The following is a 20,297-nucleotide window of genomic DNA, read 5'->3' as shown; positions in this document are numbered from 1 at the left end:
AAGATGGCAAAGATTTCCTTAGTGCTAGATTTTGCATTTTCTATCCTGGCATTGAAGGCGGTGGCTCTAGCCTGAATGATAGCCGATTTATAGTCTTTAGATATAGACTTGAAGGCATCTTTGGTGTTGTCATTAGGGTTGTTCTTCCATATAGCAAGTGCCGCCCTTTTTCTGGACCGGAATTCCATGAGCTCCGTGGTGAACGAGGAATTGGTACGTGAAGATGGCTTTGTTAAAAGCCGTTACCAAGAGCTCTGGGTCATTGGTAAAAGGGGGCAGGAGGGCCGGTACCATAAGTTAGGGGCCTAGTGCCTGCCTCCTTGGTGAGCTTCCTTGCGCTTCTTGACAAAGCAGCCAGAAGCGGGATGGTAGACTTACTTGTCCCTTTATGTGTTGTGATGTCAAATTTAAGGCAGAAGTGGTCGGACCATGGAATGGGAGAAATTTCCGATATGACGAGACCACAGTTGTGGGAGGATACCCAGTCAAGCGTGCAACTTTTGATGTGGGTTGGCTTAGAGATGGCTTGGGTAAATCCTACTGTAGTTAAGGCTTTTAGCAAGGTGGAGGCATTGACATCCTTAGGGTCATTGAGACCTAAATTAAGGTCACCTAAGAACAGGACGTTGGATGTTTTTTTTAAGGTTGTCAGACAGTGCATGGATGAGGTCATCATGAAAGTCAGTGGAGGGGCCAGGCGGGCGGTAGACCAGGTGCATGACAATCGTACAGTTGAGAGCTGAAGTTTGAGAGAGGTAGTCTGCGTTCTGATCCAGTTCCCCAGGTGTCTTTCTGTTGGTGAGCGTGTCTCTAGCTATAACAGCTACACCCACACCCCTTTGACCCGTCCGGTCTTGACGGAGTATGGTGTAACCAATTGGGACTGCAAGGGAGAGGGCAGGACCCGAGGTGTTTAACCAGGTTTCACAAAGAGAGTAGGTCAAGAGTGCCATTGATGATGAGGTCATGAACATCAAGGGTGTGTGCTGGTACGGAGCGAGTGTAGACAAGGGCACATTTCGATGGGGCATCCGAAATGGCAGAGGGGGAGGCAGCAGAGGGGGTGTGCGGCGTGCGTGGGTTCAGGGGTGGCAGCTGGCAGGCCTGAGTGACCGAACTAACATCATATGCTAAAAGGGGCATATGGGCAACAGGCATGGCGCTAAGGTAGGACGCAGCACACAGCAGTATTGGCAAGTGAGCTTCCACTGTAAGGTCAGGGCTAGAGGCTCCACTGTGAGTAAGTGGTGGTGGGTAGGTGGTATTAGACCTTGTAGCTAGTGCTGTAGGGGGCATGCACCTTGAGGTAGGAAGAGAACTGGCAGTATATGCTGGTGCTTACCTACAACCAGGGGTCCTTGGCTGGGAGCCACGCTGATGGCAGAGAACAAATGCGGACACGCGACAGGATTGATAGTCTTTGTTAGTCGACTGTAGTCCAGAGCGCACGTGCACCTGAGCCGACAGTAGGTGGTACCGAAATCGCAGGATGCATCAGATTTGCGAATGCCAGAGGCGTACTCGCGACTTCCAGGACTGGATGCTGGCCCTGGGCGAACGGAGCATCGCGTACGTACGTACGTGATTGTGGGCATACGGAGCTCTCAGAGGTGGACAGTAGGGGCTGCGAAGAGGGTCTCCTAAGAAGGTACGTGGGGGGAGCACAGGCAAGAAGGGAGGTTTTCTTTTGACTTAGGGTAGGTGGTGTTTAGAGTGGGTGCACTCCGGGTGCGTAGACACGCGTTTCTGCTTGCAAGGGTCGGGTTGACTGCTCCACAACGCCCGACCCAGATTCTTGATTGGAGGTGTTGGTTTCTCTGGGATATTATGTTACAGGTGGTGGTTGTCACGTTGGGGGTGCCGCGGAGGCCCTTACCCTTAGCAAGGAGGTGGATTGCAGCAACCAGCAGCTCAGAGCAGCGGAGAGCTGCAGGGAGGAGATCTGGCCTTTCCTCCCAGCCTTCCCTCGTCGGCTTCGCCTCCCGACTCGTCTCGCCTCCCCTCCACTTCAAGCAGGAGGGGAGGGGCAGGGAAGGGAAGGGAAGGTGTTGGAACGAATCCTGGCGCTGGTTTAGGAATAAATTGTTTGGTGTTGTCATGCTTACGGCGGCGGCCATTTTAGGGGTCTCATGGCCCGTAATGGAGCATGGCTGGGATTCCATGCACTCAGTGCATCGTGGTGGATTCCAGCAGCTGATTGTGGGCATCCATGTGTTGATCCTCGCAGCGGACCTGCAGAGGCGCGAATCTGGCCTTTCCTCCCAGCCTTGCCTCGTGGACCAATGAATTGCAGTGCAACCAGAAATAAGGCAACAGTCCCTGCCAGGGGAGGGTCAGTTTGCTTATACAGGGTCCCCAAACTTCACTCTAACCTCCATGAGCCCAGGAAGGCCCTTGTGAACAAGTGCTCCCACTAGATTCGGCTGACCATTTTAACAAGGGAAAAATCAAAGCGCACCAGATTGCCCTACAAGGGTCAAAGCGCCTACGACAATTTGCAAATTGACTTTAGGGAGCCAAGTATGGTAAGCAGTGTACTGGCTTTATCAGGAGAGGTTACCCCCTCAGTTAATACTACGATATGTTAAGCGCTCACCCTGAGTGGCTCATGGATGCACAGGTTGGAAACATCCAGTGCTGGCCTGTGCTCATGGGCACAAGGTCACGGGGGAGTCTCCTTGGGGACAAACCAGGGTGGCAAGCGGGGAGACAGCTGGCTTGCATTACTGGTGAGAAGAAGAGACCAACAGCAGTGCGCGCCGCCTGGGGCACATGCAGGCCACAGGGGCATGGTACATGACCAATTAACAGCAAGGACGGAATGTATAATTTATTTCGGTCTTTGATTTGCATGGGAGTGTCATGATGAACTTTAATGGCCCTATGGCCAAAATAAAGTTATTGATGGTAAATTTAGTTTCTAGGGTTTGTACTAGCTTACTGTTGTAAACATTCCAGTTTTGCTTTTTCCTTGTCACAAGTAGTTGGTAAGCATGGATTGGTACATGTGATAAGCAAACCAAAAGAATGCGATTTCTGCTGTGACCGTTTTTTACACTAAATCAAAATTAAGGCATACACTGTATTTGGCGGTTTCTGGACATGCAGGATGATTAGGCGCTTTTAACCAATGAAGCCTCTTCCACAAACTTGTAGGGAATGAGGCAGGCGAGACAAAGCAGGTGAGACAAATCAGATGTCGAAGCGTCCTCCTTCCATACATGTCCATGTGAGACAAATAAATATCTAACATTAAGAGGCTAGGAGCATTCGCCTTTGAGGTCTTGGTATAGGGCGCTTGTGGAGCAATATTGTTTTAACCAATGGCATACCACCCCCGCCATTCCCCCCAAGCTAAAAGAAACTAGGTAACAAATTAGTTGTTACTATCCCTAAGCAGCCAAGAGTTGACAGTGCTTACTCCTGAGTTTCCACTTGGAGAGAGTTTTACATGGTATGAAATATCTCATATCTAGGAAAAGGCACTTTTTATGGTGTGGACAATCCTTTGGCCCGGTATGGCTGTTTGCTTTGGAGTTAACTTAACAGCTTCATTATGTGACGCCTTGGCTATTGTTGGGACTGGTTCCCTAGTCTGGTGAACCACCTCGAACATGTGTAGCAAAGGGCAGAACGCATTAGTGATGCTCAACATCTTTACTACAACATCCTGGTTAAGCTTAAAATATTTAAAAAATTAAAAATGATTTACATTTTCAAGAACAAGTAATAAACAGAGTAAATTCAATGCAATACTCGACAATGATACAGAATTCATATTAGGTGAAAGGCACACAATTCACCTAATCCATATATAATAAATAAAAACCCATCCCAACCAACAGAAAAAAAGAAAGCGAAATAAATATATATTTATATGCGATACATTATTCACCGTAATCATATATTTCTGATGCTTGTATCTGCTTAGATTCACATGCTATGTATAAGCCGACATCTAGTGGTAGCTGCAATTTCATTTTTTGTTTTCCAAACTCAAAAAGGCACTCGACAGGGCGTGCCAGTAATACTATCCCTAGTGTGACATCTACTGTACCCATGGTCCTTCACGAGTGTAGGTCCCTTAGACGTTTTTTTTCCCGACGTGAGGTAGCATGAAATGTAGCACGTGTACAGATGTAATAAAGCAGCTGATAGCACATAAAGCCAGAGAAACATCTATGCACCTTTTACTCCACAGAGGAGGAAGGGTGGGCGCATGTGAATCTAAGTAGATACAAGCATCAGAAAAACGATTACGGTGAGTAATGCATCCCTTCTGAGGAATCTGCTTAGATCACATGCTATGCATAGATTAGCGAGCAGTGTCTGGAGAAGGTGGTGAGTTGTGAGATGGCACAGCAATAAATAGATGTTTTAGCACTGCTTGTCCCACCTGTGAATCTGCTTTAGAAAGTGTCAATGCAGTAATGTTGAGGCAAAGTATGAATAGTGCTCCATGTAGAACTTTGCAAATGGCTTCTAGTGGGACGTTGGCAATGAAGGCCAAAATAGCTCCTGTACCCCTGGTAGATTGAGTTCTTGGTGTGAAAGGCAGAGTTTTGTTTGATAGAGAATCGCACAGCTGTAGATGGCGTCATTTTGAAACCTGGTTGCCTTCCCTGCCAGGTGCTATGGAGACAAACAGTTGGCCTGTTTTTCTTCGCTGTCTTGTCTTGTTTATGTAGTAAAGGACGGCCCTCCTTACATCTAGTGTATGGAGTTTTAGCAGAGCTTGAAGGGTTTTGAAAGAAAGCTGGTAGTTCAATGGGCTGCTTGACATGGAACATCGATATGAACTTAGGTGAAAACCTAGGGTGTGTTCTTAGTACCAACTTGTCTTTGTGGAGAACGAAGAAAGGGTGTTGCACTGACAAAGCTTGTAGTTCACATACTCTTATGGAGGCGATAGCCACCAGAAAAGCGGTTTTATACGTAAGGTGTTTTAGGCTGGACTTGTGCATAGGCGCAAAGGGGGGTCCTACAAGTGTTGCAAGTACCAAATTGAGGTCCCACCCTGGAGGCAGGTTTGAAATGGGAAGGTAAAGTTTCTTAAGTTCCTCCATGAATGCCTTAATAACATGGATCTTCCACCAGGACACCTTGCTTTGAGAAGTGGTGTACGTAGATAGAGTCGCTAGGTGAACCTTGGAGTTAAATACTAGCCTGGAGTCTTCTAAGTGGAGCATGTAATGGAGAATGTGTGATGGAGTACATGCTATCAGGTTTATATTTTTTGACTAGCACCAAATTACACATCTTTTCCATTTGTTAAAATGTCTGGTGTTTGGTTTGCATGCCTCCTTGAGGATGTCCATACACTTTTGAGGTAGTTTTAAAATGTCAAATTCTAGGACTGCAGGAGCCATGATGGCAAGTTCGTAGACTGAGGTGGTGGGTGGAACATTGTCCCCCTGTGCTGTGAGAGCATGTTGTAGAGGCACATGAGTTTGATGGGATTGCACATCACCAGTTTGCGCAGATGTGGAAACCAGGGTGGTCTTGCCCACATAGGAGCAACTGGGAATAATGTCACTTGTTCCTGGTGCATTTTGTTCACCAACCTGCTCAGTAGCGGAGTTGGGGGGAAAGCGTAGGCACATTTCCCTGACCAGTTCATCCACAGGGCATTCCCCTTGGAACGGTGTTGGGGAAACCTGGATGCGAAGTCTGGGCATTACGTGTTTTGGCTTGTGGCGAACAAGTCTAAAGGGGGGTAACACCATAGGGAGAAGATGACAGATGGATATTTATCGAGCTGCCACTCGTGCTCTTCGGGTAGAGGATCTCTGCTTAATGAGACCGCCAGAGAATCGAGTTCCCATGGAACATGTTGCAATACTAGGAACATGCCCCGCTTGATTGCCTACTTCCAAATTCTTTGTGCTAGCCTGGACAGACTTGGAGCGTGTGTATATTCCTCCCCCCCCCGCCCCGCCCTCCCCGGCTTGTTTATGTAAAACATGGCAGTGGTGCTGTCCATGAGGACTTGTACTGTCTGACCCGACAGGTGAACTTGGAAAGCTTGCAGCGCTTGGAGCACTGCTAGCAGTTCCAAAAGGTGAGTGATTTTGGGCTGTGATCTGCGTGCAGAGGCCATGTGCTGTGTGGTGAAGGTAATGGGCTCCCCAGCCAGTGAGTGATGCGTCAGTTGTGACAACTGCTTGCACTGTTGGGTTGTGAAAAGTTTTTACCTTAACAGGTTTTCCTTTACCCACCAATGTAGTGCTTGAACTACGGTTAGCGAAAACAACCACTAGATCGTCCCACCGCTTGCCTGAGACCACTGTTTTGCTAACCACTGTTGCATTGGAAGCATGCGCAGCCATGCATGCGGAACCAGGTAAATGCATGATAACATCATCCCGAGCAAGCGCATTCTTTGCATACGGTTATTTAGAAACCGGTGAGGTATTGAGGTATTTGCAGTAGGTTTTGCACTCTTTCGTTTGACGGAAAGATTAGACCCTCTGTCTTTAGGACAGCTCCTAAGAACTGTTTGGTCTTGCTTGGACCGATTTCTTTCTCATTGATTGAGAATCCCAATTAGAACAGGAGAAGGTTGGTTTGGGTATTTTGCTTGCAAATCTGAGCGGATTCCCCTGTTATCAGCCAGTGGGCCAGATAAGGGTACACTGGGATTGACTCCGCGTAGATGCGCTCCCACTACCAATGTTAACTTTGTGAATACCCTTGGAGCGGAGGCTATGCTGAAGGGTAGCACCTTGAATTGGTAGTGCTGGTTCGCTATTTTGAAACGCAAGAACCTTCTATCTGTTTGGAACATTGAAATATGAAAGTATGCATCTTTCACAGCCAATGTTGCTATATAGTGCCCCATGTTTCTGCCGTGGGATTACCTCCTGTAGCGTTGTCATGTGTAATTTTTATGGCTTGACATAGGTGTTTGCAGGGCGCAGGTCTAGGGCAGGTGGTGTTGAGTCTTTTCGGCACAAGGAAGTACATTGAATTAATACCCTTGTTTACCTGGTTTGCCGGGACGATTTCTATGGTGTTCTTTAGAAGCTGTGCCTTCACCTCTTCCAACAGGATACGTTGTTCTTCCTGTGAAGTATGTGTGTCTTGGTGGGTAGTTGGCTGGCGTCTGGATCAGCTCTATGCAATACCCACCCGCCACAGTGGAATATACCCACTTGTCTGAAGTGATCTCTTCTCATGCGTAGGTAAAGTGTGAAATACGAACTCCTACTGCAGTGGCATGGGAGGAAACCTGTAGCGGGTAGTCATTGCTTGGTGGTGGGGTGGTTGAGCCCCCTCTTGAGGAGGAGGATCTGCCCCTACTGCAAGACCTTCTTTGGCCTCTTTCAAAACCCTGCTGTGAGGACTGCCCCTGTGACGAGTCCCAGGACGAACCTTGGCCACCTTTATTGTAATTAGAGGCCAGTTGTGAGTTTTTTCCTCTAGAACGGCGAGTGTTGGAGCCCCCTCTTTGCCCAAATGGTTTGTTGGCTAGTTGCCCTAGGGATTTGAGGGCGTTATATTTCTCCTTTGCGCTATTTGAGAGCATACTCCACTGCTTTGCCAAACAAAGCGTTGGGTTCAATGGGCATGTTTAGGAGGGTTGCTTGGGTTTCTAATTTGAAGCCAGATTGTCGTTGCTATGCGTGGCGTTAAATCAGTGTGTCTTGTGCAACGATTCTTCCCACATTATCCCCTGCGTGAAAGTTGTTTAAGGATGCAGTTGGCTACCCGTTTCTCTTCAGCGATGGTGAGCAAGAGCTGCGTTTTTAGGGGCTCTGGGCCGGAGTATGTCTGTTGAGCGATTTCTTCCCACTTGTGGCAATTATAACTAGCTAATAGCGTTGTGTTATTAGCTATCCTTGATTGGTAAACTGCTGAGGAAGCTACCTTCCTGCCCAGGGTATAGATTTTCTTATGCTCTTTGTCAGGAGGGGATTTCGGCAGAGGCCAGAGGAGTTCCCACCCTTTATTGTAGTAGTAACTACTAAAGAGGTGGGTTTTAGCTGCCCCATAATGTATAAGAGTTCTGAGGGGGCTGGTCTGAACATCTTCTCGATGCTCTGGTTGACTGCCATGTCAAATTGGGTGTAAGCAGAGAGGGCTGGATGCGTCTCTGTACCGACTGTAATAGGGAGAAATTCGGTTGCCAATTTTTTATCCCCAAGGATGTCCTCCGCAAAGTCCTTGTCGACTTGGGCTTCTTGTGCGTCAATTCTGAAGTGCTCTGCAGCCTTTAGGAGTAGGTCATATTGCAACTGGTTGTCTACTGGGAAGTCAGCCACCAGTGGGTCGGTGTGATCTGGGGACTTGACGTATACGCCCTAATCGTCGTCATATCGGTCCAAGTCCACTGTGTTCCCTTCGTCTTACGGGTCTGTATGTACCAGGGTCATGAGAGCCTTGCATGGTATGGTAATAAGTGTCTTGCCATAGGTCCTGATGCAACAAGGTGGTAGCCTGTGTGGTGTCTAGGCAGGCTTTCTTTGCAGCAGGCAGAGTGGTAGCTGCCCTGCTGTGTGGGGTTCCCTGAAGGCTTTGGAGGACCTAGGGGTGGTCATCAAAGAAATGTATGAAGCAGAACATTCACCTCACAAATGTATGGAATTGTTCTGTGGTCCATTGTGAGACAGGGGTTTTCTTATGGTGCACTGCCCCTGAAAGGGCGCCCTCTGTGGTAGTGTAATCAGCGCTTTTAGTAGCTCGAACCTTTTTAACGTGAGGCGTCAAAGACTTATGATTTATCAACGTTCTGGCCTTTAATAGGGTTGCAGGAAAGTGTTTAATTAATTAGCTCATTTTCGGGATCTTTGCGCTTTTTCTCAAGGCAGTCGAAGCGTCTTTAAAAACACCCGGTCACCCGCGCCCGAGGACTTTGAAGCTTTAAACGCAGTTTCGGAAACTGACTTTACTGTCTAGATGTCGGACTATGCATAGCATGTGATCTAAGCAAATTCCACAGCCTCAGAAGAACAAGTTACTTACCCATGGTAACGTTCTTTCGACTGGATGTTCATCCCACGTATTCCTTATCTTTGATATTCGCATATCCAGTTCGCTGCGCGTCGATGTCTGTCGAATCGATGCTCCTCGGGGGCCGCAGCCTCGACGACTACGTCATCACAGGTATAAGTAGTCAGGCGCAGTGTCCGTTGCTCAGTTCCGTTTTGAAGTGTTAGACATTGCCCAGGATGAGACGGTTACTACCCTTGAGAGAGCACAGACTGCAATTACAAGGGACGTTTTACTGCGGGGAAGGATGGGAGGGGCGATCAGGAATACGTGGGAAGAACATCCAGTCGAAAGAACATTACCATGGGTAAGTAACTTGTTCTTCAAATGGATTGTGTCCTCCTACGGATTCCTGATCTTTGATAGACTCCCAAAGCAGTAGTGTATATAGGAGGAGGGAGTAAATGTTTATTCTTTAAGCATGCACAGAATGCAATACTGCCTTCCCGAATTTAGTTTCTTGGCTAATGGAGGAATCCAAGCTATAGAATCTTATAAAGGTGTGTGAAGAAGACCATGTGGCAGCTGCGCAGATGTCTTTTACTGGAACTCCCCTTTGAAGAGCTGACAAAGCTGCGATACCCCTAGTTGAATGAGCCCTCAGATTCTCCGGAGGGTCTTTACCTGACAATTTGTAACATTCTACAATAGTTAGAATGATCCATCTAGAAATGGTTTGCTTGGTGATGGCTAAGCTCAGTTTATGACCTGTGTATCCCACAAACAATAGGTCAGTTTGTCTTAGTTTTGTTAGTCTGCTAATATAGAAAATCAAAGCACGCTTTGGGTCAAGTCTGTGCAGCCTGTCTTTCCCTTTCCCCGGATGAGGAGGAGGGTAAAAGGAAGGCAAGGTTATTTTTTTGGGTGATATGAAATTCTGAAACAACCTTTGGGAGGAAATTAGGTTTCACTTGCAGAACGACTTTATCCTTACAAAAGACAGTTTGAGGAGGTTTGCAGTATAAAGCCTGTAACTCGCTCAACCTTGGGGAGAAGTTATTGCCACCAAAAAGACAGTTTGTAGGGTAAGAAATCTCAACGGGCACCAATTAAGGGGGTTCAAAAGGAGTACCCATTAGAAATGTCAGGACTAAATTCAGATCCCACAGGGGAACTTGAAAAGGAGTTGGGGGCAAACATTGGTCAACCCCTTCAAAAATTGAATTACCAAGGGCATTTTAAAGTAGGAGGGTTCCTCAGCCGTGCGCTTGACGATGGACAGCGCTGCTAAGTAACCCTCAATTGTGCCGACCTGGAGCCCTAGATTAGTGTAAAAGGAAAGATAAAACCATTGGTGTATTACATGAAAAGGGGTTAACATTCTTGTCCCTACACCAGATGCAGAACTTGTACAACGGAAGCGGTATAAGGATTTGGTTGCTGGTCTTCTGGCCGAAAGCAACACCTCCATTAAGTCATTCGGGAGGTCCCAATCTTTCTACTGCAACCTTTCAGAAACCATGTGTGAAGGCTGAGAGTCCCGATATCTGGATGGAGAACCTGACCCTCCTCTCACGAGAGTAGATCCTCTCTTTGTGAAAGACGAATGGGAGGACAGATCTAGAAGGTACAGGTACCACGTTCTCCTGGCCCAATCCGGGGCAATTAGGATAATGGTTTTCCTGAACCTCCTTATTACATGAGGAATGACGGGGACTGGAGAAACGCGTAGGAGTGAAAATTCCCAGTCCACCACAAACGAGCCCCGTAGAGCTCCTCTAATGGGAAATTCCCTGAAGCAGTACAGCTCTCACTTCCTGTTGGCATTCGCTGCGAACAGATCCACCTGAGGGGTTCCCCCCCAAAGGGCGAAGATCTCTTGAAGGACTTCCTGAGCTAGTTCCCACTCGTGGGAGACTGCACTCTGCCTGCTCAGAGCGTCCGCCATCGTGTTCTTTTCTCTGGCTTGGTGCACTGCCGATAGAGGGACTCCTTGTATTGCCCAAACCAGAGCTGCATTGCCTATCTGCACAGTGGTAGTGACCCTACACCACCTCTCTTGTTGAGGTAGTACAAGGCCACCATGTGGTCTGTCATTATCAGGACATACTTTCCCCGTACAGACGGCAGGAAAACTATCAGCGCTAGTCCGATTGCTCTCAGCTCTAAAGGTTGATATGTAGTTTGGACTCCGATGGAGACCAACAACCGCTGATGATAAAATCGCTGATATGAGCTCCCCACCCCATGAGTGAGGCGTCCGTCACTACCGTTATGTCCGTCCATGGTTGCCAAAAAGGTTCGCCTTTCAAGATGTTTTCCCCGACAGGCCCACCACTGAAGTTCCAGTGAGACTCTGTTTGGAATTTGAAGGCGATCCGACATCTTTCCTGATAACTGAGCACTGGGTCTTGAGAGCCTACTGGAGAGATTATTCACAGACGGGCCTGAGGAACCAAAAAGATGTAGGATGCCATCAGGCCGAGCAACCTCAGAAAATCGGAGGCTGGAAGATGTTGGGCATTGTGGAATTTCGTCACCATCTGAAGACTGTTTTTAGCCCTCTCCTCTGGTGGCAAGGCTTTCCCCAGGGATGTGCCCAGGACTGCTCCAATAAACTGGAAGTTTTGTGATGGTATCATGTGGGACTTCTTGAAGTTGAGGGAGAAGCACAGCTTGTGGAGGGAGCGGCAAACATAGTTTAGATGATCCAGAGCTTATTCCGGGGAACCCGCCCTGGTAAACCAATCGTCTAGGTAGGGGTAGACTTGAACCCTCCCCCCCTTCCTGAGACTCGCTGCCACAACCGCCATTAGCCTGGTGAAGACCCTCGGGCGGAGGTTAGCCCAAATGGCAGAACCGAAACTGATAGTGCGAGTTGCCAATGGCGAACCTTTTCGCCGAATCCAACAACCTACTAGACCACGCTTAGTCAGGCTTCTGGCCGCGCCACGGAACTGAAAAAACACAACGATTTCTATCGGGGACGACCTCAAAGTCTCGGCAGACTGATGGATGCAGTGCACTAGTTGTCCTTGATCGCTCAGCAGCTTTTGACACCATTAACCACTCAATCCTCCTCGACCGACTCCACTCCCTAGGAATCCGAGACTCGGCACTCAACTGGATTGCCTTGCTCCTTGACAATAGGAAACAAATCACTCCCCCCACCCACTTTCTCCCCCTTTTTTACCTCCACTGCTCACCCTGTGAACACCAGAGTACCCCAAGGTGTTTGCCTCTCACCTCTCCATGACCCTGCTGCCAGGGATCATCCGATCGCACAACCTCACCTGCTAAAATTACGCTGACGACAACCAAATTATCCTAAGAATCCCCAAAACTAGCTCCGATCCACGACCAACCTAGCAGCCTGCCTCAGAGATATAGACCTGTGGATGACAAGAAACCATCTCCTTCTTAACCCAGGGTATACCGAGATCATGTGTGGCAACACAGCTCTACTCCTGCAACCACTCCCATCGCCCCCCCTCCGCCCCCCACCCCCACCCTCGGCACTCCTCCCCTAGCTCCAACACAGTCAAAAACATTGGTTGCACAATGGACTTGGGCATAACCCTGTCCCACCAGATCAATAATGTATCCAAATCCTGTCACTACCACCTCAGGCTTCTGAGACGCATCTTCCCTTACCTCATCTACCCCAACAGATTGGCATCTATTATGTCCATTGTCATGTCCAGACTGGATTATGTGAACCCCATGGGCTTGGGTGCATCAGCAAACTCCAAAGAGTCCAAATAACAGCTGCCATACTCCTCCTTGCACTGGGAGAACATTTTGCCTGCTCTCCGCACCCTACACTGGCTCCCTATTGGACGAATGGCCACATTCAAAATCCTTTAAATCGCCCAACGAGCGCTGCACAAGACCTGCCTGAAATACTTTCATTAGAAGAGTATGCCCTACTGCCCAACACGCACCCTAAGGTCAAGCACAGCCCTCGCTAAAGTGATTCTAGCCTCCAATTCAGCCAGGTTTGGAGGGCATCCTACTCTACCTTGGCAGAAAAGTGTGGAATTCACTGCCTAACAACATTCTACACAACCAGAACTACATGGCCGTCTGCATAGCACTGAAAACATGGCTATTCCAGAATCCATGAAAGGGACCGCCGAAGGCCACCAATGGCCAGATTTCAGATAAACAGGAACAGTCAGGCCACGGAAGCTGGCTAATAAGACATTGCCTCAGAAATGTAGGAACTGTCGGGGCACAGAAACCAGCTTTAGAGACCGGCAGGCTCTGGGCTAGACAGCAGTAGGCTGTACGACCCGGCTCGACCATCAAGGGTCTAGCAGCACCCTTTGTGCCATCTAGTTGACCATGCCATCCCACCCCCCAAACGCCCCAAATCCCATTGCCCAGGACTCCAAATCCAAAAGGTGACCTCACCATATTCGTATGCTGTGACCAGGCAAGGCCACCGCCACCTAGCCAGACATGGCCCACACTCTAAGACCATGAGATGACACACACACACACACACACCTCGGACAGCCAAATGCGACTGGACACGCTCCTGACAAACTTAACCCGTGCGGAATTAACACGCAAAGCCACCATTGCAGGCCCCCTGCCAGCAAACTGGCCCTGTTCCCCGCCAACCTTTGTCAAGCCCTACCTACTTGGGTATGCACTCACAAAGTCACCACTGCAGAGCCTCAAAGCACTTATGGGTTAAACATTACGGTTGGGTCATATCATGCCACCCATCAGGCACACAAGGTGGTATATGATCAAATGAGACAACCCTGGCCTACCTAGGAATGAGGCCAAGAACCTCAGGTACTTTCTGTGCTTGAGATGTATTGGCACATGAAAGTAAGCATCTAGAAGGTCCAGAGATACCAACCAATCCTGAAGTTGGAGGGCCTGAAGGATCTGAGAAAGTGTAACCATCTTGAACGCAATAGCGACTAGGCTTGTCGGGACTCTCCGAAGAATCATGCAATAACCACAAACATGTCAGCAACTACCCAGCCTCCCGGATAATGGGCCCTCTGACACCTACAAAAGAGTCTATGGAAAAGGACCTTCCAGTCGGCCTAACATACTCCGCACCAGCCTTTATCAACTAACGCAAACCACCAGGACAGACATGGCCTGCTCTTCGAGCTACGAATTTAATCAGGAACAGGGGCTTCCTACAGGTAATCACAGACTCTCATTCCTACCAATGTTCACACTCCACTTTACACCAACAAACAATAGAACGCAGCTATACCCCTCTATCAATTTCGGCCTAGCTGCACATATATGTACAATACTCCTTGAACATCTCAGTCTGTTAGAACACAGTTATACCCCACGGAGGAAAGAAAGCTACACACAATCCCTTATACAGGCCCCACGACAGCCAGAATGCAGACTCAGAGACCACCTACCTTGCTGCACACATTACACTGATCGCTCACAACCACAGCACTGCACCTAGAATTAGAATGCAGCCAAACCTGAGCAAACCACTCTGGGTGCACCCAAACACTATATGCTACACTACTCTCTCCACTGACCTGGACTATGGTCCCCAAGGGCATTCAACCCAACTGCTTTGAGATCATACCAATAGTATATAAGGCGCTATACAAATGCACCGTAACATGTTTGTGGCTTTCTTTCCCCCACTCAGATTCTGGCCCCTGCCGGGGTCTTGCCCTCAGCAGGTGTCCGGATCACTGAAGTTTCATCTTCTGTGCACACTTTCTCACTGGATAGGGCACTCTAGCCCTCCAACCCCTCTAAGTTTGCAGTTCGGTCTGAGACACTCCCTCCAAAGCTTGGTGCATTTTTACAGGAAGGCCGATTAGCCAGCCTGGTTTCTAATGAGTTGGTTCCTCAACTCTCAAACCAAGTCGAGATTAGTTATTCTTGCTTTCTAATCTCTCCTTGACAGGTGTTTCCCCTATTCTTTAAATGATTCTTATCAGATTCCTCATCTCCTATTCGGAATTGTGCAGTCAATGTTCTGCGCGGTTGCAAAGGAAGGGCCACTACTTTGAAGTCAGACTGAAGCAATGGCAGCCATGAATTGTTCTGCAGTTGGAGCCAGAGATCTATGCGTAAGTGAGTGGGCCACTACCCGTCAAGGATGCCGATACACCCAGCACCCAGGTGGAAGAAGTGGGAATAGAAGATTATTGCAATGTCTCGCAAGTATAGGTCAAACTGCAGCTACCCCTCTACCTAGGGTACAATACCTTTTTGGCCATTATTGCTGATCCATCAATACATATCTTGTGAGGGGGTGGTGAACAGGACACTCTTCCTACTCTTGCTAACCCCCTGGCTATGAGGTAAGGTGGTGCATCATTAACCCGCGATTTTAAGAAGCAGGAAGATACAGCACACACAAGTAGGGGAGCTCTGGTGTTCCCCTGGACACATCCTTCAAGCAGCACTTCACAAGATGAGTGGGCATCTCCGATCCCTAGAGCTCACAACCTCAAGAAGTTGCATAAAGTGTTTGGGACAATGTGTAGTACGTATGCATGCAGATGTAGGAGGTCGCCCAGTCCCAGAAGTACAAAACATCACAAGAGGCAAAGTCACATGCCCCAGATCCCCAGCACACAGTCTATTTCTCATGGTTAATAGTCACAAAAGGAAAGACACTTACTGTAAAGTACATGAGGGCGCAGGAGGTCCAGGCCAGAGTGACATAATAACCATCAGTGCCGAAGATCAGACCGCTAAGCACAGACAGGATCATCCTAGCCAACAAAATAGAGAGTTGACAATTGGCAATCACTGGATGCCTGGGGATTCACACCAATGCAACAAGCAAGCAAATGGCATGGGAACAAGTGTTTGGGGGCCTTTGAAGTGTATTTAAGGCGGTTCAAGGAATTAAATTAGGTGAAATAAAAGAGGGGTAGAGAAAGCAAGCAACACAAATGGGCAGCAAAGTGCTCCAGGATCGATAGTGACAACTCACCCAACATATTTGTAGCCACTGTATGCAAGTAGGTCAAATGTTGTGAGATCACTTTGCACGGTTACCAGATAAAGGCTGAGAAGAAGGGCAAACACTTCAATAATGACCCAAACAAGGGCAGTACTGGCACACAATCCCAACACCTCTGGCGAGAACCTGCACAGGAAAAAAGGAAATGTGTAACTCTAGGGGCCACTATGTGGAGCATACATCATAAAGACAACCCCTCAGTAGCTTGGGGTGCAGATTTTGGAAGGCTTAAAATAAAAAGTAACAGTGAGTGCTTTTGAGCATGGTCAGGAACAGCAAGGGGATTTACAATTTGCACACCCCCCTGCCCCCCCAAGCAGCTGAAATTGTAACATGCCAAAGTTTTTCATCTGAACATTAAATAACCAGCATTCAACCCTTGCTCCATGTTTGCATGCCCCCTCCCCAATTCACCTCTTGCTTACAGAAAGTGTTGAGATGGATTTCTGAACGCTGACCTGGTGGGCAGAGGTTCAGAAGGCCAGCCTAGTTTCTTGGAACAGGGTAACCTTCTGGACAAGCCAGAACAATCAAGGTAGAATTGGCAGCCGTCAAGGGTGGTCAGTGATAATCTCGAAAATAAAATGTCGAAAGACAAAAATGTCGAATTATTTTTTTTCTCTATATTTTTTTTGGGCTCTAGTATATATATAAAAAATAGGTGAAAAAAAAGGGGGTTGGGGGAACCCCCCCATTTTCAAACAAAAAAATGCGACTTTTTTTCTGCAATTTTTTTTCCGACATTTTGACTTTCGAGATTTTGCCATTCGAGATTATCACTATGAACCGCCGTCAAGACTAGGTCTCAGGAGGGGTGAGGGTAACTGAAAGACCTCAACGAGCACACTAAGACACTTACAAATCACTCCCAGTCAGGTGTGAATATATTAAAAATACAAATACATTTATTCACGGCCTTTGAGTTTCAACACACAGTAATTATCAAAAGTAATACTTTTAAACCAATACGATCCTACTACAATACATAAACACAAGACCAAGTGGCCTAAAGGGTTAAACGCACAGAATGGGTCCACAACCTGCAAGGAAAGGAAGCAAGCAGTGTGAATTATCTTTAAGCAGGTCTGCAAAGTACATACTTAACTTAAAGGCAGTCCAGCCCCTACGTTGAAGAGCCTAGTTCTCAAATGTACTTTCAGGTGCTGGTGCACATGATAGTGCAAAAGGGCGAAACCAGGGTCTCTTGTAGGGTCTGTAGCAGCTCAGGAAGGTTGGTGAGGGGGATGCAGAATAGGTTCCCACTATTCGTGGAGGGTCTCCCCAACAGGGCCGAACAGGTTCCAGGAGTTGGGGAATGGTTCGATAGCTCAGGCTATGTGGAAAGGAGAGTGGCCATCATAGGACACTTGTGCGTAAAAATGGGTGGATGTGCTACGGCCCACCGGTAAGGGTTGCAAGTACTCACTGACCCCCGGCGCACTCCGGACCAAACTTCTGCAGTCGAGTCCACTTCGGTTGCAGGTTCAAATGCGGCTTTCAGCAGCGAAGTTACAGCGTTGGTACAGCTTGCGATGTCCCAAGTTTCAAGGGTCTCCTCGAAACAGCGGTGGTCAGCCCACTGGTGGGCCCAGGGACACTTCAGAGAAGGCTTACTTACTTGGTTTGATGAAGGTGCCGAGAATAGTTGGTCGCACTATTCTAATGGGTCAAAGAGTCTTCGCAGACCTAGTTCGATCAGATGCAGAGGAGTCCAGCGGGACAACAGCAGGCTCAGGGTGCCACACCTTCTAGCGGGTCACCAGCTGTTCCTAGACTCAGCTTCTTAGTTTCAGGATACTTGGATCCTATCCTTCGTTCAGTGAGAACTCCACAGATCGACCTGATATGGGCGTTTGGAGCCTTCTCTTATGCAGAATCTCCTTCGTGCCAAAACGAAGAGGACCCAATGGGAGAGCAGCTCACATAAAGGCACACCAGACGTGGACCAAGTCATTCACAGACTCTCTGGCACACAGACACACACACAGACCAGACACAGACACACACCCCCCCCCCCCACCACCACACCCCCCCCCCCTACACCCCCCCCCCCAAACCCCCCCCAACGAAAGCTTAGCGTTTCGCGGGAGAATGCACGCCCAAATAAGGACTGACCTGGGGAAGGTGAAGGGGCAAGATGGCCAGGACAAAGAACCTCGTGGCATGGCCATTTTGGAGCCAGGCCACCTTTCTGTGCCAACCGCAGTAAACGCGGTTTGCATGGCAAGAAACGGTTAAAAATACATGAAAAGATAAGCTGCCACCAGCTCTGTCCAAGGCACATCTGCACTTCTCCTAACAAATCCTTTGAGGGTGTCTAAGGCCTTTGTAAAGGACGGAAGACCCAAGCGCACTTTAAGGTACATTGTGCACTTGTTAACATGTTGCAGAAAAGTTGGAACAGTGGAAAGAACTAAGGGAAACAAAGTCTCCCAGTACTGACTGTATTTAAGGGCATGTTAGGTTCCCCATCATAAAAAGAGCAAAAAGCCCAGCGGAGTGCAGCAGAAGGCTATGCTCCACTGGCAAAGTCAGACTATGGTGTTTAAACAGCAGCAAAAAAGTTGAGGGAAAACTTCACATAAATGGGAATCTTTCCCAACAGAAAGCGCAGCTTAACAAGACAGTAGAGGATTGGGAAAGAAGACCTAAAAGATGTTTGAAATCCACATGGAATTCTCAACATGAGGGCAAGGGGTTGTGGTAGCCCTGCAGAGAATACATAAAAAGAACAGAGTTTGTTTCCATTTGACCAGATAAACGGTTCCCCCAAATGCTGTGTGCTGCAAATGCCGACATGGAAATGTGATGGCCAGGAAGTTTTCCATTTTTGATGTTGTAGGAACCCTGAAATTCTATGTAGTCAAATCATAAATTGGCACACTTCCATATCAGTGTTACGAGGGTTTGTCTCAGCCTGATGTTCATTTACCCACAACCAAGTATTGCATTTTTAATTTCTTGATACTTATTGACCATTTGTGCCATTGTTTCTAACTTAAATATGTAATTTCTGAGGAAATGCAGAAAACCTAGGCGGTTGTAAAACCGTGTGAAAAAAGGATGGTATAGTAAGGCATGGACCAGGGATAGAGACCCAGGAACCAACAAATAAGATATTAAGGTGTACATTACGGGCCCAGAGCCTGAACAAGAAAGTACCATAGATAATCATACAAATGGATGGGACATCTTAAATTGTCAACTGGGGTCTCTTGAAGAGGTTGTGAGGAGTGGAAGGTGCCCCTTCGTTGGCTAGCAAGTGGATTTTTAGTCTGATATGATAGTTTATTTATATAGCGCCTATACACAATGTGCTTCAAGGCAAGGGAGGGAACAAGGGAAAATACGACATTCTTACAGGCCATGAACAGTAAGGATGTGAATGAACTATCGTACTGGGCATGACGACATTTCAGATAGTGCAAGTGCCAAGACATAGATAAGAAAGGGAGGGGGAGAGTGGGAAGGAAATGGAAACAGACAGGTGACTACCGTACTAGGCCTGACGAAATTTCTGGTAGAGCCGGAGGAAAACAAAAGGTGAGGGAGAGGGGTGCAGAAAGGGAGGGGAGGAACAAAACAAGCGACTATCGTACTAGGCCTGACAATGTTTCAGATAGTGCTGGGAGGGGGTGGGGGAACAGTGAGGGGATGGAGGATCGACAGACGAGGTAGCTATCATACTAAGTCCAGGGACAATTCTGTTAAGAGTAAGTGCATATAGCAAAGTAAGGGGAGGAGGGGAGGAGATAGGAAAAGGGAGAGGAGAGAACAGAGAGTAAGCAGTCAAAAAGAGTGGAGAAGCAAGAGGGGAGAGCGAATACAATTGCAGAAGTCAGTAGTAACTCATAATATTGAAAGCCAGGATACAAGATGAAGATGGGAACAGCAGGAGTTTTGCAGATTTAAAAACGTAGGATCGCTACAAGATTATCAGGTGAGCGATTCAGTCTGGTTGTCTACCAAAAACACAGCCTTGAAAGGCAAGAATATGTTTGGTCCACGCTTTATAGGGCAGTTTAAGGTAGAAAGAGTATATTCTCTATTCACTGAAGTAAAATTTACCGTAGGGGTTAACGATCCATCCAACATTTCAGGTTAATTTGTTAAAGCCATGCTTGCCGAAAACTAGATTACAAGAAAGTCCTGGCCCAATTTTGATGGAAGGTTCTAGGGACAAGTATGAGATGCAGGAGATTATGGATTCCTGGAAGGTTCGAGGGGCATTGCAATATGTGGTGGATTGGAAGGGTGAGGACACCACGAGACTGAGTAGTAATCTGTGTAGAACCTCAAGGGGCCCCCCTGTGAACAAATGCCTCATGGTGCCTTCCCAGGGCATGTGTCTCCTGGAGCATAAGTATTTTCGGCCCAT

The 20,297-nt window shown here is 47.8% G+C and overlaps 1 protein-coding gene across 2 annotated transcripts in view; it reads right to left on the bottom strand.

Moving 5' to 3' along the window:
- Nucleotides 1-20,297, bottom strand: part of YIF1A (Yip1 interacting factor homolog A, membrane trafficking protein) — a 278,804-nt gene that overhangs the window by 84,758 nt on the left and 173,749 nt on the right. For both annotated transcript variants that reach the window (XM_069644883.1, XM_069644882.1), the window contains exons 6-7: nt 15,890-16,045; nt 15,572-15,665 (exon numbers count right to left, since the gene is read on the bottom strand). In XM_069644883.1, coding sequence (XP_069500984.1) covers nt 15,572-15,665; nt 15,890-16,045 — 250 coding nt within the window. The remainder of the gene's footprint in view (nt 1-15,571; nt 15,666-15,889; nt 16,046-20,297) is intronic.

This window comes from Ambystoma mexicanum, chromosome 2p (genome assembly GCF_040938575.1).
Source record: "Ambystoma mexicanum isolate Mex_15411 chromosome 2p, UKY_AmexF1_1, whole genome shotgun sequence".
NCBI classification, from domain to species: Eukaryota; Metazoa; Chordata; class Amphibia; order Caudata; family Ambystomatidae; genus Ambystoma; species Ambystoma mexicanum.
The sequence above is the reverse complement of the archived record's forward strand: the minus strand, read 5'-3'. Positions and strand labels throughout refer to the sequence as shown.